This window comes from Liolophura sinensis, chromosome 4 (assembly GCF_032854445.1).
Source record: "Liolophura sinensis isolate JHLJ2023 chromosome 4, CUHK_Ljap_v2, whole genome shotgun sequence".
Classification (NCBI taxonomy): Eukaryota; Metazoa; Mollusca; class Polyplacophora; order Chitonida; family Chitonidae; genus Liolophura; species Liolophura sinensis.
This window is the reverse complement of record NC_088298.1, coordinates 24,168,466-24,195,767: the sequence shown is the minus strand read 5'-3', so window position 1 is coordinate 24,195,767 and position 27,302 is coordinate 24,168,466. Positions and strand designations below refer to the sequence as shown.

Here is a 27,302-nt window from a genome sequence, read left to right as displayed (position 1 = left end):
AAGCTGGCCGAAGTAGCCTTGCAGTGTCTGTGTACATGTCACCTTGCCCACACTGTAGTGACACGGTTCACTGGGCTCAAGGCACTTTGGTGGTGTTCACGAGTTCCGAGCAAGATCAACCTTTTTTTTTTGTAAACTTCCGAGGCATAATTTTTCGTCATTTGGCACAGAAAGATAATCTTGCTTTTATAGTTCCCTTTCATGTATCCTTTATCCCCCTTTTTTGTAGGGAGTCAAATATGTAATAACAAATAAGAAGACTAACTGTTACCTGTATCAATGATTGTCTCAAATCCAGTGCCTGTTCAGGAAAGCACTGTTGATGGAATCTAGACCCAGATCCGTCCAGTAAATCCGCTCATGTTTAACGTCGTAGTCCACCGCTGAAGGACGGTCCACATAAGGGACTGTGATTGAGGGAATCACGTTGAAATGAGCATCTTTCAGATCAACGCCTCGAATTTCACTCAGTTTCGCAAACAGCAAGAATTTGTTGTCATCTGAAACAGAAAAAAAACAGCAACAATCAGATTCTGCAAAAAAAATTTTCACACAAGATTATTTCCAAGAACATGCAAATTTATTACACTTTAACGTTGTCTCCCTTAGTGCGCCTAGGAGCTACGTTATCTCCCCTTAGATAAAAAAAAAAAAAAAAGTTTCTATAATGGAGCATCTTAATAGTAAATTTATATTACATTCCAGAATTTGACAAAAAGTATAGCCTTTTGTGATACATTTTGCTTCATTTTGATCAATTCGTCCAGTTTATAGAGCAACATAAGAATTTGTGATTAATTTCTCATCACAAAAATTTAGCAGTATCATAATCCAAACTACCATTTTATGTGAATCTGAAAGTGCATTTTTACACAATTGTGTTTTTGTTATTCAGTCACCTTCACAAGTTTTCTTGTCAGGCATGAGTCTTTTGAGTGAGGGCATCGGCAACCAAACCATACTGTTATAGCTGAGCAGGCAGAGATGTGAGCAGCCTCCATTGTTTATCGCACATGGGTTTGGTGCTACAAAAAATAAACAAATGAATGAAAACATCACTTAGTAATCTTAGAACCAGGAATTTGGGTTTCTTGTATAAAATCCGAGGAAAGATGCCTCATTTTGATGACAAATGTTCCTTCATCAGAGGCAACTGCACATATTTTGTTTCTTTTTTCTTATAAATCAGTTGTTTCTAGAGTAAGAGAAAGTAACTGAACATTTGTTTTTGTAACTTTACCAATTTGTTGTTACCGGTAACTCACTCCACTGTTTTTTCATATACATACTTATAATATATATAAATGAGTTGTAAAGTAATTAAAAATAAATTAATAAATAATAAATTTACAAAGTAAATATAGCTTGTAGTTCACAGAAACAATACTATGTAGTTTGCTATCATGTTTATTTTTTTTTTCTTTTCAGCTCCTGACTTTTTTATTTATTTTCTAAATTCTTAAAAAAAGCTAACATGAACTGTTTTTTGCCTTCAATTTACAACCAACACTTTAAATGAGACTCATGCTTTGAACCACATTATTGCTTGTTTTCCTCTTCGTTGCTTAAAAATATTTCAGCCAACAAGCCAGCATTACCATCAGGCTGCCTGTGGGAGCTGTACACCTGAAGATCAAAGGGCTGCGATATCGTTTTCTGGATGACCTCCGAATCAGAGCCATTAAACTTGTTAGCCTGCAATGTAAAACAAGACAAATCTCTTCATTAATTTGTTTCATACTGTAATAAAACTCATACTGTGTAACATTTATTACTGTGTAACACTCATACTGTGAAATTTTCATACTGTGTAACATTCATACTGTGTGGACACTCATACTGTGTAAAACTTATACTGTGTAACACTCATACTGTGAAATGTTCATACTGTGTAACATTCATACCGTGTAACACTCATACTGTGTAACACTAGTAAATCTCATTTCTGTGTTATCATAGCAGACATTAAATTCTTTTATTTGATTCTGCTTTAACGTTAAATTGAAAAATATTTCAATTAAATTAAAAACTTTCAAATCCCTTGAAATAATTTCGCCAAATTATCCTCTTTGACAAAATTTATCCTCAGTTCCATTAAAAGCAATTTACACAAAACATTAAGAAAACCATACAGTCTTCATAGGCAATAGATTGATATATTTTATACTCTATTTTTTTCCATTTATATTTTTCTTTCATTTTTTAGAGAATACCTTACCCTGATAAAAATGAATGCTAATGCTGTAACACCACATCAAAAGTATTTTAGCCATAAACTCATTGAATTACCATCTCTAAATACCAATATGTGTCAAATTACCCCCTCCAAAGACAAATTTCTCTTGAATTACCATTCTTGAATACAGATTTGTGTTTGAAATACCGTGCCTGAATACAAATTTCCGTTGAACTGCTGTCCATGAATACAAATTTGAGTAGAACTGCTGTCCATGAATACAAAATTTGTGTTGAACTGCTGTCCATGAATACAAATTTGTGTAGAACTGCTGTCCATGAATACAAATTTGTGTAGAACTGCTGTCCATGAATACAAATTGTGTTGAACTGCTGTCCATGAATACAAATTTGTGTTGAACTGCTGTCCATGAATACAAATTTGTGTAGAACTGCTGTCCATGAATACAAATTTCAGATCAATTTCACTCAAATGCATTCTGCAGGAGACATTAAGAAAAGCTATAAGTTTTCACATGGGGTTAGACTGAAGATATTTATTGCCTTTTCTCTAATGTTCTACAGAATGAATAAGCAAACCCTAATGAATAAATGTTGTTAGGGTACTCATCACATATGTAATATCCTCTCCGGCCGTACGTGGGAAGGTCTGCCAGCAACCTGCGGATTGTCGTGGCTTCCCCTCTGGCTCTGCCCGGTTTCCTCCCACCATAATGCTGGCCGCCATTGTATACGTGAAACATTCTTGAGAACGGCGTAAAACACCAACCAAATAAATAAATAAACATATGTAATATGTCCGCCATACAGTGAACACTTACCCTAACAAGAGAGTTTGTCCTCCAGTCTGTCCAGTAGATATAAACCCCAAACAAAGAGATGGCAAACGGGTGAGACAGGTGAGGGTGACCGCGCAGGATAAGGCGGTGATCCGAGCCGTCATACTTTGTGGTGTGCACGGAATCCGATCTGACAACAGTCATATTTGTGTGCAAACAATCAGACCATGGACAAGACACAGGAGTAGGAAGAACTATAATTGCTTAAAACATACAACAAACAAGGGTTTTCTGACAATATTGTCTTTTTTTTTTCTCTTTTACAATATTCTGGGGCCTGTCAGTACCATTCTCATCGTAATACAAAAGCTGTGGGACTACAGTCTAATCTTATTACCACATTAGCTATATATATCATGAGTCACATTACAGTGAGACACATTTTTGAACATGTGGTCGCTCGTAGCAAGCTGTGTCTTTGCAATCAAATTCATTCAAAACCTATAATCACATGAAATCCTGAAAGCTCCGATTAAAATTGATACGTAAGAATTATGGAAAATCTGAAAAATATACATGCACTTCACTTCAATGATAAAGTTCTGGTAAACTCAGAAATAACTTAGATCTTCCAGCAACCTGATGATGGTCGTGGGTTTCCCCCCGGGTTCTGCCCAGTTTCTTCCCATCATAATGCTGGTCGTCATTGTATAAGTGAAATATTCTTGAGAACGGCATAAACACCAATCATATAAATAAATCAGAAATAACTTCTTCCAATATTTGTTTATTATTCAGTTGTATACCTGGCATCGATCCAGTACAATCTTCGGAAGTCATAGTCGATGGAGAGGCCATTGGGCCAGCCTCCACTGGGTATAGAACTGATGTTGAAGACGATTTTCCGATTCTCGCCACTCATAGAACAGCCTTCGATGCGGGGATCTTGCCCATCCCAGTCTGTCCAGAAGAGGGCACTGTGGAGTAAAGTAAATGTATGAATGCTTAGGGATTAATGTCGCACTTAAGAAGTTTTTAGTCATATAATGACAAGCAGTCATTAGGTGGTTGTACAGATTATGTGTCTTCTTGTGGCAGGGCAAGTCCATGCTGCTACATTGCTGCTGCCCCTGAAGGATCATGCTGAAGACACCAGACATGACACTTCATCCAGTCACATTATACTGACACCGGGCCAACCAGTTCTGTTTCCTCGCTTTAACTACGCAGCATTCATGACAGAGGTCAGTTTAACAGGTTGAGGACGGAAAAAACATTGCCCAGAATAAACCTCAAACCTTTAGCAAGCAAATCATGAGATTTCCCACGCTCAATAACTGATTTTTAAATCTTTCTAAACTGTGTAAAACTGTAACAAAAAGTTTGCCATGTGAAACGAAACTGTACTGAGTAAAACGCATATATCTGGCTATCACGTTTCTGATGTCAGACAGAAGGAAAAGATCCCGTCCGTTATCATCATGACTGCCACTATTAATAACGCACCCGTCTCTTGGGTCCAGCACAATAGCCCGAGGGCTAACCATTCCCCCTGCGATCAGGGTGGTGCGATTACTCCCGTCCAGTTTGGCCACCTCAATCTGATCCAGGTTACTCTCTACCCAGTAGATGTTCTCTCCTATCCAATCAATGGCCAGGCCTTCTGTGGTTGCCAGGCCGACGTCAATTATGGGCTGGATGTTGGTCACAGCTAGAATACAGCCAAACAAACCATTGGATTTTTTCACTGGAAAAGCAGTTCTGAAGATAACGGCATTATGCAGGTGACAATGATTTTCTACAGGAAATTTACGCTTAAAAAGTGGCTTAACTGGCTTAAAAAGTACATGTATTTCTATATACCATCTTGAAATTTAACCAAATTTTACCGTTTCACTATCATATTTAACCTGAAGTTCAGCACTTTTCAGTTTTGCTTGATTTTGTTTGAGTCATCCACCTCATAGTGCCACCAGAGATTTTCATGAAGTTGGAAGAATAATTTCTTCTCAAAAAAATTTCATTGTTGGTGTCAAAATTACCATCATAAGGCCTTCACATAGCAATTTTTTACCTACCCAACATTTGGTGAGGTACAATAAATCTGTCTGGGAGAGCTACAAGTATCAACTCACACCCACCGCAGACAGACTGTTCTTGATTTCACACTGAACTGTGTATAATACATCCAGATAGAAGCAATATTTAACCAGTTATCTTGCCTGCACTGAGCTGGCCATTGTGGAGAAAACTTTTCTTAACTCGAGGTGTGTACCAACTGGTTACACACTGCTTCAGTACTGGCTTCTGATGGCATGAAATTCACGAAAAATCATGTATTATTTTGTTGGTTTATTTCAGATTTGCTTATTTAACATCAGATTAAATTGTGTTCAGATATGAATTTGAAGCAGAATTTTCCATTCCATGAACTTTATGTTAATGTCAGACAAGAACCAATCAGCAGCTGATGTGTGGAGGATTTTAGACGAGGCAGACCGTATCATAAGGTCTTTAACTTCATGCCACAAAAGAAACTTACAATTCGAGATCATTGTTCCTCTCCAAATTTTATCATCCACAACATCAGTCCAGAAGATCCAGCGTTTCTTGTAGCAGTAGTCCAGGGCGATGGTGTTCTGGAGACCAGAGACGAGTGACACCGTCTGCTTATTGAACGGGTCTACACGTCGTATCTCATGACGGTTAGAGAAGATGATGTACGTGTCGCTGTGATCTGCAACAAATCATCATTAGTTTGATCACTAATTGCCACACAATTCTGATGTCCACTCAAGATGAACGAACTATTTCTATCACAGGGTTTATGGAGCATCACTTAGTAAAGTATTTTAATTTTTGTACACTTACTAATTAAGATACTTAAGCTCACCAAATTTTAGCATGGAGTTATCTTACCTGCACTGGTTTTAGCAAAATTTTGGTCAATGTGTGAAAAAATCAACAAGCAATAAATCTACAGGGGGAGAAAAAATGACCTTTAAGATTACAGGTTACAAGAACATCACTTCATAAAACATGTTTACAGGAATATCAATCTTGCAGCTCATACTTCCTGAAAGGTTTACAGCAATATCAATCTTGCAGGTGTGCTTCCTGATAGGTTTACAGGAATACCCATCTTGCAGGTGTACTTACTGATAGGTTTACAGGAATATCCATCTTGCAGTTCATACCCTTCATGACATGTGCATTTGTAGCCATCCCTGGTAGAAGTACAAGCCTGGCCACATATACCCCAGGTCTCACAGATGTCAATGTCTGAAAGCAGTTATGATCATTGTAATATGTTTCAATTCGACTCTATGAATATCATTTTTGTATTATTAGCAATATTAGTTTGTTTGATTTCTTAAATTAGTCAGTCAGAAAACCTATCCATTATTAAAAATATGACAAATAAGATACAACAATCATTTAAAGTATACAAGAAGAAACTACAAACAATTTGTAAGTCACTGTGAGGGATGTGGGTGGGAATTAATTCAGATGGAATTATTCCATTATGTTCCGGTCAAATGTATGTACAACCAGCATTAGGCACATTCCCTTCTGCTATGGAAAGAGTTAAATGTCTGTACAACCAGCATTAGACACATTCCCTTCTGCTATGGAAAGAGTTAACTGTCTGTACAACCAGCATTAGACACATTCCCTTCTGCTATGGAAAGAGTTAAATGTCTGTACAACCAGCATTAGACACATTCCCTTCTGCTACAGAAAGAGTTAAATGTCTGTATAACCAGCATTAGGCACATTCCCTTCTGCTATGGAAAGAGTTAAATGTCTGTACAACCAGCATTAGACACATTCCCTTCTGCTACAGAAAGAGTTAAATGTCTGTATAACCAGCATTAGGCACATTCCCTTCTGCTATGGAAAGAGTTAAATGTCTGTACAACCAGCATTAGGCACATTCCCTTCTGCTAAGCAACAAGTATGGAAAGACATTGACATATATTAAAACTGAGAGGCTCAAAATATTGAAACTAACTTAAGCTGGAATGAATGCAAGAAGGTATCCTGGCCAAAATATACAGACTGATAGATGGATTTAGGGACGTTCACTCACCCTAATTCTTCTTTTTGGGACAGATATAAGTAGCGTTAAAAGCAGAACATTACATTTCTTTACCAGCCTTTTGGAGGAGTAAAGACATAAGTATGTTGTTCATTAGACGGTCTAACCATGTGAGAAAAAAGAAACTCAATATTCCTGCTACAGTTACATATATATTGGCTAAATTGAGCGACCAGGTGTCCCAAAAAATTAGAAGAGATAGGGTATAAGACAGTGGTTTAGTTTCATAGGTTTAGCCAGAAGGATATCTCAGTGTCTTTGAGACACCTTATTCTGACAAAATTAATATCGAAGAGATAGGTAAAACAGGAAAAAAATAGGAAAAAAAAGTCATATGGCCTGATTTCAAATGCTGGCAAAATCTATGGTCAGTTTGAAGGAGAGAACAAAACAGTCAGGATAATACCACTGACCTTTGGCAAGTTACTGAAAAACTTTCTGAGGTTCCCAATATACTGCCTGAAACACTAGGTCATGAAAGTCATGCCTTAGTTGAAGTGTTACCTATGCATGTTTTGTTGTCGGATTTCAGCTTCATGTTATCTGGACAGGTACAGATAAAACCGTCGGGGGCTCGGGAACATTTGTGGCTACAGTCGTGATTGGCGCACAAGTCATACGCTGAAACACAAAAGAATGTCACTGATTACTGATTATTTCTTAACATTGGAGTCCAAAATTTTTCACTTATATGACGGCTGTTAGGTGTATGGGCGAAGGAAAAAGGAGAGCTGGGGGAAATCGGAGTGCTGGAGGCAATCAGAGTGCTGGAGGAAACAGGACAGCTGGAGAAAATCGAAGTGATGGAGGAAACAGGCCAGCTGGAAGAAATCAGAGTGCTGGAGGAAACAGGACACCATGAGGAAATCAGAGTGCTGGAGGAAACCATCAACCTTTTCCTAGGTACCTGACAAACCTCACTTTGAACACGCGGCCTGGCAGATATACAAGCTAGTGCTTTAACTGTCTGATCCAGTGAGGGCTCCGAGGATGGTCAGGGCAGTGTGGTTGAGGTACTTGAATATCAATCCCTATCAAGCTGAGACGTGGGAACTGTTTTCCTGACAATTGTAAAGCTCCATAGGCAACATTGCTATTCCATAATACAGTAAGTGACAGCTAAATAGGCAAAATGTCATCTTTCATGTCTTGATATAAATTTCATTTCATTAAATTTATTATAGTTTCTTCTTCAGATTTCAAATCAAAACTATAAGTAACAACAAAAAAGACAGGTCCTTACACTACGTATCACTTCCAGCCAATTAAAGAACAGATGCCATCATGTAAAAATTAAATCCACAAGAAAAAAGAAAAAGGCACAAGGCAGATTTGAACTCACAACTAGAAAAATGAAAAACATATTCATACAATTTTTTTGCTTATTATTTGCTTGTCTGCTAACAAAGGTGGCTGTTAACAGTTAGGGCAAAAATCCTACAAAGTAGGAGGCGTTTTGACTATTGTTTACACCAACATATGAAGCAGTTGTAGAAGCATAAATATTCATTTCTTGAGGCGCACAAAGCACTTCACTTGAGCACATCACACTTGCAATTCTCCAAAACTTTTTTTTCCTCTCTTTTTTTTTTCAACAGAATACACAGACTGTGACGTGTCAAAATAAGCACAAAGCAAATCAAGTCCTGCATGTTAGTGTATGAAAATGTTCAGCATGGCCTCTGAGTACAAGTGCACTAACTAGCTACCCTATCCCAATGCTGTCTCTACCAGTTAATAACCATTAAGAGTTATATTCATTAACAATTTGATACAAAAAGCTTTCCATTTTACATGAATCTAAATGTTTGTGTGAGATCATCTAAGTGTAAACAAAACATGTCAATGTCAGTAAACAATGTAAATGTATACCCCAGGTACAGAAAATTAAAAGAAAAAAAACCTTTAGTAGAGTATGGTATTGAAAGCAAGGTCTTTTTTCTTTGGTTTAATGAAAATGCTTTGAACAGCGATATTTTTCAGTATATGCTATTATATGTATGTGCGCTTGGGTTTTTTTGTTGTTGTTGTATTTAACAATAAGCTATAGAATTATTTATCATGTTTCATAACACGTGTGTTTTTCCTCTAGCAGATAAGCAACAAAAGAGTAAAGTCAAAATATCTCACCAAAACCTAGAGCTGGCAAAAACAAGTGTTATAATATATTAATAAAATTAAAACTTAGCCCCCCTCCCCACACCCACCCACCCACCCCCCAAAAAAAAACAACAACAAAAAAAACAATATAACAAGCATATGATCACACATTCCCTGCCTGTATCAAAAAACAAAAAGATGAACACATACTCTAATTCCTCAACCTTTTCACGTTTGAAAGAGCAACTTTCAGTGCAATTTATGCACATTTTTAATTTAATTCTAGAGACAAAACTAGATTGGTTGAATTGTTCAGTTTCATGGCTTCACAAAAAGTATAATTTTATCAATGTACACAGAATAACGTCTTCATAATCTGCTTGAATAAACACTCTGGAACATGTCAAAAAGGTTGAAGAATTACAGTATACTATAACAAATATAGATATATCAATGTCTGATTACTGCAGTATTTATTTTCTACAAAAAAAAAAACAAAACACAGCAAAGAAGTATAACAATTGCGGAGTTGAGTCTGAGCTCTATTACTGGTAAAGGTAAAAAAAAAGTACCTATACTGTCCCTGAAGCAAAGAGGTGTCCAGAATGTAGCCAGACAGGTGATTAGGTAAATTAATGTGATAAAAGTTGCCTAACATTATTGACAAGTCACTTAACAAAGTAGGACATTTTTATTTTACCTTTGTTGACAAAAGAGTTTGACCTCAAAATTGCCCTATTGGCTACAACAAAATAGAAAACCACCAAGAAAGTCCAAATTACACCTAACCCACTGCTTACAGAAACTCTTGTTCAAAAAAATTTAAAAAACTGACCGAGCTAAATTGACCTACCACATAGGCCCCCTTCGTCCGACAGATCTTCACAGTCATTTCTGCCGTCGCACATTTTCTCAGGGGATAGACAGACCATGGTGTTGTTCTTGCACGTTCGTTTGGGATAGCTACACGCAGCTTGATACGCTGAAAAACACACAAAAATATCACCATAAACACAGATTTCTCACATACATGCAACCTACCATAAATCTATAACATTTCTCACCTCTGATGCACTTTTTTCAGCAGAATTTACACACACAATTATTATAAAAATGATACCAAAAATGTGTCACCAAAGATCCAGGCTTCACAAAACTGTGCAGATTACTTCTTTGCACCCCACGCTTCTCTTGGAATGTTTCAAAATATTGGTCATAGTCATTGGTCAATTATGAAAAATGCGAAGAGTATTTTAATGGTATTAAGAGCTCATGCAATATTTGCTCAACCATGCGAAAACAAGGGGAAACAACTCTCATTTTTGGTCCATCCATGATCAAGATGTTCATAGGGCCAAGTGAACATTATCTAAGACAGAATAACTTAGCCGTATAGCCCAAAGGGCTTTGGCACTGAGTCCTGGGTTATAGCACTCAGTTATCTTCCCTTAGATAAGATCGAGATGGCGCTATGCCTATATGTACCTTGGTCATGGGCCCCAACTCAGCATTGTTTTCCATTCCAAAAAGCCATTAACTGAAGTCACAACTTTACTAAAACCCTTGGTTGATAGCTGTAATTCTCCCATACTTTTCAAATTATGACAGAATTAACTATCTCAACAGACCACTTTCATTTGGCAGTCAAAGCTTCCACATTGCAGCACTGGTGAGGACCACTGCCAGTTGCAAATCCATTACCTGATCTAAATTTGTGCCAATGACAACTGCTCATTTCTCCTGATTCCGAGAGTTCTACAGGTTTTAACGAGGTGTTTTTGATGATTGTTTGGAAGGTAGCCTGATATCCTACAGGAAGGTAGCATGATATCCTATAGGAAGGTAGCCTGATATCCAATAGCAAGGTAGCCTGATATCATATAGGAAGGTAGCATGATATCCTATTGGAAATTAGCATGATATCCAATAGAAAAGTAGCATGATATCCTACAGGAAAAGATTTAGCAGCACAAGTAATATTTTTACAACATAAATTTATTAAAAATGAAACTTTTGTGGTCAAAAGTCGCTAAAAGCACTTTGTTTGATGATTGAAATGGGCAACATTATTTCACAGAGTTAAACTGTTAAAAGTTGATTCTCAGAAACCATACAATAACTATTCTCATGCACTGTTTCTAATCTAAGGGATTTTAAACAAGGCATTCAGAGAATCCCACCAGCTCACATGCTACAGCAGTCAACTAAACAATGGAATCAGAATAAAGATAAAAGTTGTAAAGTGTTGTGGTGGTAAAGATGGCATTGTGGAAAGTTCGTGCATAAAACTGAGGCAGTGGTCTCTGAAAGGCAAATTGTGAACTGCATGCAGCAATCCACGAACAATTCCAACGCTGTGAATGGCTGAGCAAATGTTGAGCTATGGTAGTAAAAAAAAAAACTTCATTGTGGGGTGTTCGAGTACTAAATTGCTGGAGTGGTCTTTGATATGCAAATCGCTTCCCATGATTGGCTATCCGTGTACTATGGGTGACTACTGCAGCCCTCTGATTGGCTAAGAAAATACTCAGCTGACAACAGTCAATGTCTGCGTGGATGGTTTAAACATTCCGTTACAGTACAGGAAGGCACATGCATCGGCCAGTGTCATAGGCTCCTAGCACTAACACAGATGTGGAAAGCTTTCTACAGATACTGTGTACACCAGATAAACTGGTATACAACAAGGTAAATTTTTACGGTCTACAAATCCCGTAATGTATCTAGAGAGACGAAAAGCTTATCTCGATAAGTGATTGCATAAGAAACTGTTGCCCTACAAAAAAAAGCTGGTAGAAATCCATGTTTACAGGAGAACAGAAATGTGAAAATGACTACAAAAATGGTAAATCTAGCATAAATCTCATAAGCAATAATGTCACAGACACCTTGCATTCAAGAAATTATTGCCCTGCATGGAGGCTTAATTTCTAGAGAACCTGTTTGCTACAGAAAACTAATTGAAGTTTATATAACTGGTAAATTTTTTAAATTAAAAGTTGAAAACATTCACAAAGCCCATAAAACTAAAACCAATAAAACAGCTCTATCATTGTATGTTGGATATTCATGCATGATTGTCATTATACAGGAGCTAAAAAAAACCTTAACCTTCAATCCATGTGTGATAGCACATTATACAGGAGCTAAAAAAAAGCTTAACCTTCCATCCATGTGTGATAGCACATTATACAGGAGCTAAAAAAAAGCTTAACCTTCCATCCATGTGTGATAGCACATTATACAGGAGCTAAAAAAAAAGCTTAACCTTCAATCCATGTGTGATAGCACATTATACAGGAGCTAAAAAAAACCTTAACCTTCAATCCATGTGTGATAGCACATTATACAGGAGCTAAAAAAAACCTTAACCTTCCATCCATGTGTGATAGCACAATATACAGGAGCTAAAAAAAAAGCTTAACCTGCCATCTGAGAATGTGCATTTACACACAATACCTTAGACCAGGGTGCAAAGAAAAAGCCTAACCTTCAATCCATGTGTGATAGCACAATATACAACAGCTAAACAAAACAAGCTTCACCTGCCATCTGAGAATGTGCATTTACACACCATACCTTAATCTAGGGAGCATAGAAAAAGCCTAACCTTCTATCCATGTGTGATAGAACAATATACAGGAGCTAAAAAAAAAGCTTAACCTGCCATCTGAGAATGTGCATTTACACACAATACCTTAGACCAGGGTGCAAAGAAAAAGCCTAACCTTCAATCCATGTGTGATAGCACAATATACAACAGCTAAAAAAAGCCTAACCTGCCATCTGAGAATGTGCATTTACACACCATACCTTAGACCAGGGAGCAAAGAAAAAGCCTAACCTTCAATCCATGTGTGATAGCACAATATACAACAGCTAAAAAAAGCCTAACCTGCCATCTGAGAATGTGCATTTACACACCATACCTTAATCTAGGGAGCATAGAAAAAGCCTAACCTTCTATCCATGTGTGATAGAACAATATACAGGAGCTAAAAAAAAGCTTAACCTGCCATCTGAGAATGTGCATTTACACACCATACCTTAAACTAGGGAGAGAATAAAAAAGCCTAACCTTCAATCCATGTGTGATAGCACAATATACAGGAGCTAAAAAAAAGCTTAACCTTCCATCCGAGAATGTGCATTTACACACCATACCTTAAACTAGGGAGAGAATAAAAAAGCCTAACCTTCAATCCATGTGTGATAGCACAATATACAGGAGCTAAAAAAAAGCTTAACCTTCCATCCGAGAATGTGCATTTACACACCATACCTTAATCTAGGGAGAGAAAAAAATGCCTAACCTTCAATCTATGTGTGATAGCACAATATACAGGAGCTAAAAAAAACCTTAACCTTCCATCCGAGAATGTGCATTTACACACCATACCTTAAACTAGGGAGAGAAAAAAATGCCTAACCTTCAATCTATGTGTGATAGCACAATATACAGGAGCTAAAAAAAACCTTAACCTTCCATCCGAGAATGTGCATTTACACACCATACCTTAAACTAGGGAGAGAAAAAAATGCCTAACCTTCAATCCATGTGTGATAGCACAATATACAAGAGCTAAAAAAAGCCTAACCTGCCATCTGAGAATGTGCATTTACACACCATACCTTAAACTAGGGAGAGAAAAAAATGCCTAACCTTCAATCTATGTGTGATAGCGCAATATACAGGAGCTAAAAAAAGCTTAACCTGCCATCTGAGAATGTGCATTTACACACCATACCTTAGATCAGGGAGAGAAAAAAATGCCTAACCTTCAATCCATGTGTGATAGCACAATATACAGGAGCTAAAAAAATCCTCAACCTTCCATCCGAGAATGTGCATTTACACACAATACCTTAAACTAGGGAGAGAAAAAAATGCCTAACCTTCAATCTATGTGTGATAGCGCAATATACAAGAGCTAAAAAAATCCTCAACCTTCCATCCGAGAATGTGCATTTACACACCATACCTTAAGCTAGGGAGAGAAAAAAAAGCCTAACCTTCAATCTATGTGTGATAGCACAATATACAAGAGCTAAAAAAAAAAAAATTAACCTACAATCTGAGAATGTGTATTCACACACCATACTAGGGAGCAAAAAAAAGCTTAACCTTCAATCTCATTCAACGAATGAGAGCCCATTATACATGCACAAGAGCTAAAAGAAAAAGCCTAACCTTCAATCTCATTCAACGAATGAGAGCCCATTATACATGTACAAGAGCTAAAAGAAAAGGCCTAACCTTCAATCTCATTCAACAAATGAGAGCCCATTATACATGTACAAGAGCTAAAAATAAAAGCTTAAACTTCAATCCATGTATAAAGGAGAAAAAAAAAAACTTAACCTGACACTTACACCGACACCAACACTCTCCCCCTCTCACAATACCTCATCTTATTTCATACAGGCGAGCTAAAAATGACATGGGTTCTGACACTCTGACACTCATGCACTGTGTCTTCTACAGAATACTAAAAATGACAAGGCTTCAACCACAACAAAATACATGTATACACCACAGAACGACAAAACCACTCATGGCTACAGAGTTGTGGGAAGTTTCTACTCAATTACACGAAGATCAGGCAGAGGATCATGAGAAAATGATAAGGTGAACACTGAATACATCAAGAGCACAGAGATATTCACACGTATGAGGTTTGAATACTTACGTCGTTCATCGTATGCTAAGGATGATGAAACACACAGAACAATAAGCCATGTGTTAGAGATCATAGACTAGAGCCAAGCAGGCTAAAGAGTGTTTGTAGCATGCCACTACATGTAGCCTGCCAATAGCTCACCTTCAGAAGGCTTCCAGGATGCCTCTACCTCATCACTAGCTCACCAATAATACGCCTTGTAGTAACCTGCTTGTAGCATGCCACTAAATGTAGCCTGCCAATAGCTCACCTTCAGAAGGCTTCCAGGATGCCTCTACCTCATCACTAGCTCACCAATAATATGCCTTGTAGTAACCTGTTTGTAGCATGCCACTAAATGTAGCCTGCCAATAGCTCACCTTCAGAAGGCTTTCAGGATGTCTCTAGCTCATCACTAGCTCACCAATAATACGCCTTGTAGTAACCTGTTTGTAGCATGCCACTAAATGTAGCCTGCCAATAGCTCACCTTCAGAAGGCTTCCAGGATGCCTCTACCTCATCACTAGCTCACCAATAATACGCCTTGTAGTAACCTGTTCGTAGCATGCCACTACATGTAGCCTGCCAATAGCTCACCTTCAGAAGGCTTCCAGGATGCCTCTACCTCATCACTAGCTCACCAATAATACGCCTTGTAGTAACCTGTTCGTAGCATGCCACTAAATCTAGCCTGCTAATAGCTCATCTTCAGAAGGCTTTCAGGATGTCTCTAGCTCATCACTAGCTCACCAATAATACGCCTTGTAGTAACCTGTTTGTAGCATGCCACTAAATGTAGCCTGCCAATAGCTCACCTTCAGAAGGCTTTCAGGATGCCTCTAGCTCATCACTAGCTCACCAATAATACGCCTTGTAGTAACCTGTCCGTAGCATGCCACTAAATGTAGCCTGCCAATAGCTCACCTTCAGAAGACTTTCAGGATGTCTCTAGCTCATCACTAGCTCACCAATAATACGCCTTGTAGTAACCTGTTTGTAGCATGCCACTAAATGTAGCCTGCCAATAGCTCACCTTCAGAAGGCTTTCAGGATGTCTCTAGCTCATCACTAGCTCACCAATAATACGCCTTGTAGTAACCTGTTCGCAGCATGCCACTAAATGTAGCCTGCCAATAGCTCACCTTCAGAAGACTTTCAGGATGCCTCTAGCTCATCACTAGCTCACCAATAATACGCCTTGTAGTAACCTGTTTGTAGCATGCCACTAAATGTAGCCTGCCAATAGCTCACCTTCAGAAGACTTTCAGGATGCCTCTAGCTCATCACTAGCTCACCAATAATACACCTTGTAGTAACCTGTTTGTAGCATGCCACTAAATGTAGCCTGCCAATAGCTCACCTTCAGAAGACTTTCAGGATGCCTCTAGCTCATCACTAGCTCACCAATAATACGCCTTGTAGTAACCTGTTTGTAGCATGCCACTAAATGTAGCCTGCCAATAGCTCACCTTCAGAAGGCTTTCAGGATGCCTCTAGCTCATCACTAGCTCACCAATAATACGCCTTGTAGTAACCTGTCCGTAGCATGCCACTAAATGTAGCCTGCCAATAGCTCACCTTCAGAAGACTTTCAGGATGTCTCTAGCTCATCACTAGCTCACCAATAATACGCCTTGTAGTAACCTGTTCGTAGCATGCCACTACATGTAGCCTGCCAATAGCTCACCTTCAGAAGGCTTCCAGGATGTCTCTACCTCATCACTAGCTCACCAATAATACGCCTTGTAGTAACCTGTTCGTAGCATGCCACTAAATGTAGCCTGCCAATAGCTCACCTTCAGAAGGCTTCCAGGATGTCTCTAGCTCATCACTAGTTCACCAACAATACGCCTTGTAGTAACCTGTTCGTAGCATGCCACTACATGTAGCCTGTCAATAGCACACCTTCAGAAGGCTTTCAGGATGTCTCTAGCTCATCACTAGCTCACCAATAATACGCCTTGTAGTAACCTGTTTGTAGCATGCCACTAAATGTAGCCTGCCAATAGCTCACCTTCAGAAGGCTTCCAGGATGTCTCTAGCTCATCACTAGCTCACCAATAATACGCCTTGTAGTAACCTGTTTGTAGCATGCCACTAAATGTAGCCTGCCAATAGCTCACCTTCAGAAGGCTTCCAGGATGTCTCTAGCTCATCACTAGCTCACCAATAATACGCCTTGTAGTACCCTACCACTCTGTTCAGCTTCATACATCAAGTTGAATGGTCAGAATTTATACATCAACAAGGATTCTACTAGTGGACTCTGATCAGTAACATGATAAGTTTTGGCCATTCAGGTTAAAGATTAGATATTTCAAGAAAAAATCTTCAATTATAATCAGCTCTGCTGAATTCCCCTGATCGACTGAAAATTCCCATTCTTTCACCAGTGATCCATGGATGTAGCAATCAGTCAACCTCACAAACTGATCTAACTTCAGTGAGATATATTGGCCTGCCAGCTGTAACTTTTTACAGGCAGGCCACTACAATACCACAGGCTCACCACAGGCAAGCCTCTGGCAAGCCACTGAGTGGCTAGTGGCAGACTATCAGCATTCTATTTCTATTATAACATGATAATGAAGCATTGTGAGGCTTGGGGGTCCCTTTAGGTTCAAGAAAGATGGTATAAATTGATTGCTGATGACGGGTTATAGAATACCAGAAGAAGAAGAGGAACAACTGATTGTGGCACACATTAGCAAATTATCCTCCCATATTGTGGCAATAAGAATAAATCAATGAATGTCGTACTTAACACAGGCTTGAGGATTTCAGAAAGTGCATTTTTCAATTACATGAAATACAGTATATTGCAAAAGAGGGCAGAAGAAAAGGAGAACTTACTGCAGCCTTCCTCGTCTGAGTTATCTTCACAATCACTTTCCTTGTCACATTTCCATATGTCTAGCAAACAACGACCCGTGCTCTTACAGCGGAACTCATTCTTAGCACACTCGGGCACATTGTACTCTGAGAGAAAAAAAGAAAATCATGATTTACAAAAAAAGGCCTGCAGAATGGTATTTTTCAGCTGAGCTGGTACAAACAGCTCTTAAACAAACTCTCTTGACCAGTTCAACTCAACCCACTATTTCACTTGCACAGTTCAATTGAACAACCTGTCTCATTTGTACAGTTTAAATGAACAACACATTGCACTTGTACACCTAAACCTAAGAACCAAACAGTCTTGTGCAGTTAAAATCAAAAATCTACACTTGTACAGATAAACTGAAGGATCAATCTCTCTTGTACAGTTAATCTGAAGAATCAAACTCACTTGTGCAGCTGAATTGTAGAATCATACTCACTTGCGCAGTTAAATTGAAGAACCAAACTCACTTGCGCAGTTAAACTGAAGAACCAAACTCACTTGCGCAGTTAAACTGAAGAACCAAACTCACTTGCGCAGTTAACTGAAGAATCAAACTCACTTGTGCAGTTAAACTGAAGAACCAAACTCACTTGCGCAGTTAAACTGAAGAACCAAACTCACTTGCACAGTTAACTGAAGAACCAAACTCACTTGCGCAGTTAAACTGAAGAACCAAACTCACTTGCACAGTTAAACTGAAGAACCAAACTCACTTGTGCAGTTAAACTCATCGGAACTATCAGAGCAGTCCAGGTCCCTATCACACCGCCATCGCTTCGGGATGCAGTCCCCATTCCGACAGGAAAATTCGTTGTCATGGCAACCTCCAACGACAACAGCTGGGGAAAACATCAAATTTAGTTTTCTTTTATTTCATTTCAAGAATGTGTAATTGCATTACTTTCATTTCAAGACTAATTAAAAATATGTTTTGCATTGATCCGTTTAGTTAATGATTGATGTATAAGATGTATTGTATTAGCCGATGGAGGTGAGATTTATCATTGGAGGAACCCAGAGGGCGTGGGGTGAGCCATGTGACTGAATGTGACTTTGGCACGTGACTGAAGAACTTTATCAAGTACAAAGTATAGACGTGCCTGCCATATTGAGACAGGAGATTGTCAAATTACGCAAACATACCCATAAGTGCCGTAGATCTCATTTATTTATTTGATTAGTATTCCACATAGTACTCAAGAATATTTCGCTTATACGACGGCGGCCAGCATTACGGTGGGAGGAAACCGGGTAAGAGCCCTGGGGAATGAGTGCCATGGCTGCTTACTGTCTTCAAGGCCCCATGAGCAATGATAGTTGTTGATAAAATTGGGTTCACATGTTCTAGTATTTCAACACTTGGCTTCATAACACCAATCAAACAATACATAGTTGTAACTACAGCTTCCTGGCAGTGGATAACAACTGCCATTTTCAAAGTAACTGTAGAGTGTCTAGAATTTTTGCCATAATGTTCAATTTCAAGATTTTCCGAACAATTTAAGTGTGAGACGAGACATAACAGGGAGAACTCAGTAGAGTATGGCTTTATAACACCGATCGAACAGTACATAAATTAAAATCTGGTCTTAAACAAGAAAAACTTACGACAATCCACCTCATCAGACCCGTCTGCGCAGTTTAAGTCTCCGTCGCAGACATAGGCCAGCGGGAAACACATGCTGTTGTTCTTACAGCGGAAGTCGCACTGATAATGGCAAAAAAACTAAAAGGAAAGAAAAACACTGTGTAGTCTGTAGTCAACACTTTGTCCACAACTTTACAGAGTGGAATTGAATCACAACAGTTCATACACGTTTTAATGGTTATTAAATCTACCTTACCTACCTATTTTAAAAGTAGCCTACAGTTAAAATTCCCACTTATTCAAGTCATTAATTTACAGACACAGTAACAAAAAATATATTTTACCCTAAGCTAAACATTTTTAACGTAAAACATTTTTCTTGATTATGATTTTTTTATCCTTATAGGGTCACATTAAAAAATTTTTTGTGAAGATTAATTTCTTACTAGAATAAAATTAGTGTTGATATCAAGAGCATCAAGACTTTTGTGAACTTTAGAAAGTGCAATTTTACATATAAAACAGTCTATCTGCATTTAAAACACATTTCTTTGATCTTAAGTCAAGAAATCCTTAATACTTTCAAGTGCTGATTTGGCTTAAATACAAGAACTTTCGACAGTCAGCTATCACATTTTGAACAACTTTACTGTATACCATTTCACTCTATTTCTAACATGCCAAACTTTAGGTGAGATATGGTAGCTCCACTGATTATATAAACACAATATTCCTCCCTCTTTTCTTATTTGTTCCCTGTGCCATACCTCGTCAGAGTTGTCCTGACAGTCTCTGTCCCTGTCACACCTGAAGGCGTACGGAATACACTGGTGGTTGTCACATTTGAATTGTTCAGTGCTGCAAGTGCCATACGCTGTGAGGAGATGAAAGGGAATTTTACAATCATCTGGATTCAAGTTTTCACCCGCATATAAAAAGTTTACACCCAAATATATATAAATTTTCATCCAGATTTAAGTTTTTCACTCAACTATACAAAGTTCCTATAAGAACTGCACTATATGTACAATATAACTCTGTACATTCCAGAAAAAAAAAACAATATGCAATCTTCAACATAAATTTTTTCCCTTCTGCAGCGAGAGCCCCCACAAAAATATACATCTCAATACTAAGGTCTTTTGAAACGTTTAATACACTTCTTTAGGAATTTCAGGATATTTTAATATTTGGTGTCATCTTACAAGAAGTACAGTTCTTCTCATCCTCTCCTTCGGGACAGTCCTCTTCATGGTCACACCACCACTGATTAGGGATACACCTGCCATTGTTACAGTTCTGGTGGTCAGGTGGACAGGTGGTCTCTGTGAAATTCACAAAAAGCAGAGATTTTAATACAGGAAAAGACAACTATAGGGATTTGACTTACAGAAAAGACAACCACAGGGATTGTGCCTACAGGATAGATACTGCTCTTCCAATGTTCATATCATTATTGATCACACAAGATCCTTGACCTTTTATAATCAAGAGTGCATGTATGCCAGTAATTTGATTTTAATTTCAAATTTCTATTTCAGTTTAATTTGTACCATTAATTTGACTGAAGGCATAATGCCAGTGAAGACTTCACAGTAAGGGGAGTATATGTCTATCCTTATTTTGCAACTTTTGATGCATAGTTCACCCAGATATGGCTGAAATATTGTTGATGTGGCATTAAGCCAAAATCATTGTTTGTTTGTTTGTTTGTTTGTTTGGTGTTTTACGGCATGCTCATGAGTGAATCACTGATACGATGTCAGTCAGCGTTAAGGTGACAGTAAACCGGGCACTGCCCGTGGGGAAATTTGACCATCCCATGTACAACCGGAGAAGAAACAATGATTTAATCATTTATTGATTGATGCATACTTCCTATACAGTTGTCTTCGTCATCTCCATCACGGCAGTCAAACATCCCGTCACATCGCCACGACGGGTTTATACACTGGTTACTTTCACATTTGAACATCTCGCGACAGTCGTGGTTTGCTGAAACATACAAATAAACATGGACAAAATAGTTTTCTGGAAAAAATTAATATATTTTAAATTCAGATATTTATATATTTTTTATATTTATTTTAAATTTATTTAGTATTATATTTATCAGTCCTTTTTTATCACCCAGTGTCATGGCAACCAAGGTGTACATGTAAATACTGCCTTTGTGTCACTCTACTATTGCTTACACAAGCAAATACTCAGGTACACAAGTTTTTTTCTCTTTCTTTCAGCTGTTTTGTGGTTTCTTCCACTTATAACCTTGATGACCATTGTATAAAGTAAAAATTTGAGTTTTCATTGTTAACTCCACCTCAAATGATTCAGTCATGACAAATCTTTCTTGTTATCCGTTCTTACCACAGGTTGTGGCCTTGTCCTCATCTGAGCCGTCCTTACAATCCACTTTGCCGTCACATTTGTACTTCTTGTTGATGCAGCTGCCATCGTCACACTCAAACTTTGTGTTGTGGTCGCATATGTGAGAAGAAGGGGTCACACCAGGTATGACTGCAACAACAACAGCAGCAATACGCATGATATCAAAGACTACGATACCAAAGACTACGATATCAAAAACTATGATATTAAAAACTACAGCATAGAGAGCAAAAAACTGTTCATGTCCCAAAAGTTGCAAAAGAATATCTGAGAAAAGAGCTCATTGATCAAAAGTTTTGAGAAGAAGGAATTAAATCATTTTCTCGTTAAACTGAACCATACTTTGAGTCAGGGGACACTACTGTCTGATAACCACTCCTTCCTTTCAATTAGTGTCAGGGGAGACAACTGTCTGATACCCACTCCTTACTTTCACTTAGTGTCAGGGGAGACAACTCTCTGACAACCACTACTCACTTTCATTTACTGTCAGGGGAGACAACTGTCTCCCACTACTCACTTTCACATGTCAAACCGTCTGCGGTCAACCTTAGTCCAACGGGGCAGAAGCATTTGCCTTTCGCGTCGGGGTCAGGAATACACAAGTGGCTGCATCCTCCATTGTTCACAGAACACCCGTTGCTAGAACCTGAAACACAGCGCAGAAGTTTTTGAGAAAAACTTAATGGGACGTGGCTAAAGTCATGTAAGATATGGCAAATGTCAACATGCATGTTGGAGCCTTTAAGGTTCAATGAAACCTTTATTTGTTTCTTGACTAAGTTTAGTGGAAGTAGATGTGGGCAATATAAAAGCAAATGTGAATTTTAGCAGAGATCAAGGATACTGTAATTTTTAAACATTTTAACATGTTTGCAAAGTGTTTATTCAGGCAGACTGTAAAGGAAATATTCTTTGTACTAGATTGTTAAAATTATACTTTCCAACCCTATCATTGTAGTTTTGTCTTGAAAATCAAATTAAAAATGTGCACAACTTACACTGAGAGTTGCTCTTTCACATGTGAAAAGGTTAAAGAATTATTGTAATACACAAGTAGTGTAACTTAAAGAAACGATAGCTTCATTTTCACTCAATATTTCAGCATTTCAATATCAACAAGAGAAATATAAAATGGGCAGCAAATGTTGGCTTGAACTTTGAACTGAATTGATAAAAATATGAATTCAATTCTTTGAACATGTTAAAAAAAAGACTGTCAATTTACAGGCGGTTGTTTTAATTATTTCAAGCATACTAACCTTCAGGGACTTTTGTTTCGACAAGGATTAGTGAAAGTGGGGCATTGTCTAATCTCAGTGTATGGGTTTGGTTCAAGGTCATATCCCAGGCATTAATGTGACCTTGAGCAAGTTCTGTCCAGTAGATCATGTTACCAACACTGACCACTCCGTACGGGCGGGAAATGGCTTCGGAGGATAAAACACTCTGGTGATATAAAGACAAAAAAAAAAAAAAAAGAGATGAAAAAAGATATAGCACACACATTTACACAATATAGCTGACATTGCCACAGCTGAAGGTTTTATTAATTTATTTATTGTTTCAATGATCTTTAAAGTGCACATAAAGTGAAAAAAAATTAAATAAAAGTTAAATTAGTCACTTCCTTCATAGGTGTTTAAAGTGTACAATGACCACGGAGTGAGTTCAACAGTGAGTTCAACCCCAGCTCATGCTGGCTTTCCATGTGGGGTGGACTGACAGCAACTTGCGAATAGTCATGGGTTTGCCCCAGGCTCTGCCCAGTTTCCTTCCATCATACCGCTATAGCTGTTGTATAAGTGAAATATTCTTGGATTGCATAGGATTATATGGATCAAAACTCTTATTTATTCAATGAGCAACTTTCTCAGTACAGAGACAATTACTGTTATTGACCACATTAGTGTTTACACCGAATCCTCACTCACAAAATAAAGAGAAGTTTTGATTAATATACATTTTATGTTATCCAATCCAGCTTCAAAATGCAGCCTCTGAAAATCATTTTTTGACTGGTAAAACACCATCAAATAAATAAATAAAACCGTGCCCAAAAACACTTCTTACAGAAACAAGAAATGGCACGAAAGGAATTATTTTTCACAAATAATGTTTTCTCGGGTTTTCACATTATTTTATTTATTTGATTGGTGTTTTACCCCGTACTCAAGAATATTTCACTTATATGATGGCAGCCAGCATTATGGTGGGTGGAAACCGGGCAGAGCCCGGCAGAAAACTCACAACCATCAGCAGGTGTGGCCAGCATTACGGTGGGTGGAAACCGGGCAGAGCCCGGGGGAAACCAACGACCATCAGCAGGTGCAGCCAGCATTACGGTGGGTGGAAACCAGGCAGAGCCTGGGGGAAACCCACGACCATCCACAGGTTCACATTATTTTAGAAAGCCATTAAAACTTTATTATTACAATAATTCAAAGATACCAGATTGACATAAATGTACTACTTTTAAAATATTCTAAAGACACATAAGGAAAATTCTTATGAAGTATAAAGTTAGGTGATATTATTTCATCTGATAAGGCTACCGTCTTTTACTCTAGCTTGAAGGCTTTATAGAACAAAAAAAATTCTACATAAATAAATTAAAATAGCTGGACATGTTCTTCGAATGGCCGTGATTTGCCTGTTTATGTTCAGTTTTGATAATCACATTTATTTTGTGTCCTACGGGTGAGCCAGCACTAAAAAATTCAAAAATGAAACAATTATTCATTTCACCTTTTTACTTTGTCCGATATTGACGTTTTTATGATTTCCCCATTTACACTTTGTCTGATATTGACATTTTTATGATTTCCCCATTTACACTTTGTCTGATACTGACATTTTTATGATTTCCCCATTTACACTTTGTCTGATAATGAAGTTTTATGATTTCCCCATTTACACTTTGTCTGATATTGACGTTTTCATGGTTTCCCCATTTACACTTTGAAAAATTTCCCCATTTTTCAATCTTAATATGTCTGGGGTACTCCATATCACCTCACCTTGCCACATTACCGTGACAACCAGCTCAAACCGCCTATTATTACATTACCTCACCTTGCTACATAGCCGTGACAGCCAGCTCAAACTGCCTATTATCACATAACCTCACCTTGCTACACGTACAAAGCCATAACAGGAAGCTCAAAATGCCTACTATCACATTATCTCACCTTGCTACGTAGCCATGACAGCCAGCTCAAACTGCATAATATCACCTTACCTCATCTTGCTACCTGTCTGTATCCGTGACATCCAGCTTAAACCACCTATTATCACATTACCTCACCTTGCTACCTGTCTGTAGCCGTAACATCGAGCTTGAACCGCCTATTATCCCATTACCTCCCCTTTCTACATGTATGTAGCTGTAACGGGAAGCTCAATCCGCCCATAAAACTCACCATAACTTTGGTGGGATTGTCCACATCAATACACTGGATTGTCTGAATGTAAACATCCGTCCAGTAGAGCTTCCTTTTCGCATGATCGAGAAACAAACTGCTAGGCCATTGGACTTTTTTATCGACAAGTGTCATCCTATCTGTTCCGTCAAGATTGGCTCGGTCAATTTTACCAATACTGCCGATAGGTTGAGAGGTCCAGTCGGCAAAGTATATATACCTGAAAAACGAACAAAAAACATGTTAACTTCTGTGAATCTGTGTTACCCTACTCTTTCAACCTTTTCACAAATGAAAGAGCAACTTTCAGTTTGATTATGGAGACACCACACTGGTTGGATTAGCCAGTTTCAGGCTTTCATTTTAAAAGTATAATTTTATGTCTACACCGAGTATTACCTTCAGAATATGCTGCAATAAATACCTTGCAAACATGCCAAAAGGTTGAAGAATTACAGTATTAAACGCTATCCTGGAGCAAGACCAAAACTCAAATGAATGACTAGCGTACACCTTGCAGGTTGTAACTTGCAGAAATTTCTAGAATACTCAATGTAGCCTGTCACTTTAAGCTTGTCATTTTTTCATTGAACTCAGACACTGTTTGAAGTGTAATGGTTGAAGAATTTCACTACGTGGGGCACACAAGGATTCAAATTCGGGTCTCTGCAGTCGACGTCCAGCGCCAACTGAGCTAAAGGGAAATTCCCGCTAGCTACTACTAGCATAAGCACTGGAAAGCTGCTCCCGTTACAGAAGCATCAATTATGCAAACACAATGCCCAATCAGAATCAAGGCAGTTGCTGAACATCCAAACCAGATTTGATCTGAAGTTTCACTTTCAGAAAACTCTATAAAACAATTTTTTTTTTGTGGGCAATTTTACACAGAAACCAAAGATAAGGCTGACAGGCACACTGATACAACATCCTATGATGAGATCATCGATGAAAATTTGTACCTAATCCTTTATTAAGTCACCCTAATTACTCAAAATTTTCACAAATATAAGAGAGCAACTTTCAGTGCAATTTATGTACACTTTAAATTTGATTTTGTATAATTTGAATAATAAACCGAGTGGACAATTCAGGAATCTTGTGAGTTCACGCAGTTTGAGGCAGGACAAGGTGAGCGCTCTTGCGAACTAATGCAGCTAAAAGGCGTGATGTTATGGCAGCTGCTAACAGTGCTTTGGGACGACACAGCCGGTTACATGAGATGTGTATTCAGTCTAGTAAGTACTGTAAAATCTCCCCTTCTAGCTACATTAGTTTGCAAGAGTCCCCACCCTGTCTCTTCCATATCTCCGTGAGCTCACAGCACTCCTGACATGCTGACTCAGTATAGTAGCATTTTTATGGTAATATTAGCACTTTTCAACAAACTTATTACAAGAGTTTTCTTTTAAGCCCACTGATGCAAAAAAAATAGCCAATTATTAAAATATACACTAATTCTTCCAATATTTTGAAACATTCTGAGAGAATTATAGGGTGTGGAGAAACCATTTGCACAGATTTACGAAGCTTGTATCTTTAATAACACAAACAAATTGTTTTTATAATAGTTGTATGCATAAATTCCACTAACACTATTGCTTTGGTGGTTGAAAAGGTTGAAGATTTCGAGTACACAAAGAGCTTAAAGACAACATTCTAAACATTACCTGTCCACAGGATCTAGTACGATTGCCTTCGGAAGTGATAAATCCTCCTCAATGATTGCCAGACGAACTGAAAAGTCATGCAGTCTGGCCACATTGATGGTTTTCTTCCCGTCATCTGTCCAGTAGAGATTCCGTGACAGCCAATCAATAGCCAGGCCTTCCACGCTTGTAATCCCTGAACATGGATAAATAAAACACATGATGCTGTATTTCCTCAGCTTTTTTTTTTTAAAACGCCTTGACAACAAATCACCAGTGTAACCCATTCAAGATGTGATGTCAGAAATCAGGATGACGTCAAAACATCACTGCAATTCATCTGACAGAACTGATGTTCATGTTCCTAAAATCTGTGATCCTGGGCAGTATTTAGTGCTCATTTCTTTGCCTTTACTTTCAAGCCTGACAGACTAGTCATTATTATATCTGCCAAGAAACATTTTCAATGGCTCAGAAGTTTGCAATGAATTGTATTTATTTACTCACCAAGAACTAAACTTTAAAATACAGTA

General features: G+C 38.1%; 1 protein-coding gene across 1 annotated transcript in view; it reads right to left on the bottom strand.

The window, feature by feature from the left end:
- The window catches only part of LOC135464538 (low-density lipoprotein receptor-related protein 1-like), a 187,374-nt gene that overhangs the window by 63,241 nt on the left and 96,831 nt on the right, over nucleotides 1-27,302 (bottom strand). The window contains 22 exon segments of the mRNA XM_064741962.1: nucleotides 272-302; nucleotides 304-500; nucleotides 900-1,025; nucleotides 1,599-1,695; nucleotides 3,018-3,165; nucleotides 3,782-3,952; nucleotides 4,482-4,686; nucleotides 5,518-5,712; nucleotides 6,135-6,257; nucleotides 7,582-7,698; nucleotides 10,031-10,159; nucleotides 17,692-17,817; nucleotides 18,436-18,561; nucleotides 19,331-19,448; nucleotides 20,078-20,184; nucleotides 20,516-20,635; nucleotides 21,186-21,305; nucleotides 21,678-21,827; nucleotides 22,219-22,347; nucleotides 22,961-23,147; nucleotides 25,121-25,340; nucleotides 26,791-26,965. Coding sequence (XP_064598032.1) covers nucleotides 272-302; nucleotides 304-500; nucleotides 900-1,025; nucleotides 1,599-1,695; nucleotides 3,018-3,165; nucleotides 3,782-3,952; nucleotides 4,482-4,686; nucleotides 5,518-5,712; nucleotides 6,135-6,257; nucleotides 7,582-7,698; nucleotides 10,031-10,159; nucleotides 17,692-17,817; nucleotides 18,436-18,561; nucleotides 19,331-19,448; nucleotides 20,078-20,184; nucleotides 20,516-20,635; nucleotides 21,186-21,305; nucleotides 21,678-21,827; nucleotides 22,219-22,347; nucleotides 22,961-23,147; nucleotides 25,121-25,340; nucleotides 26,791-26,965 — 3,117 coding nt within the window.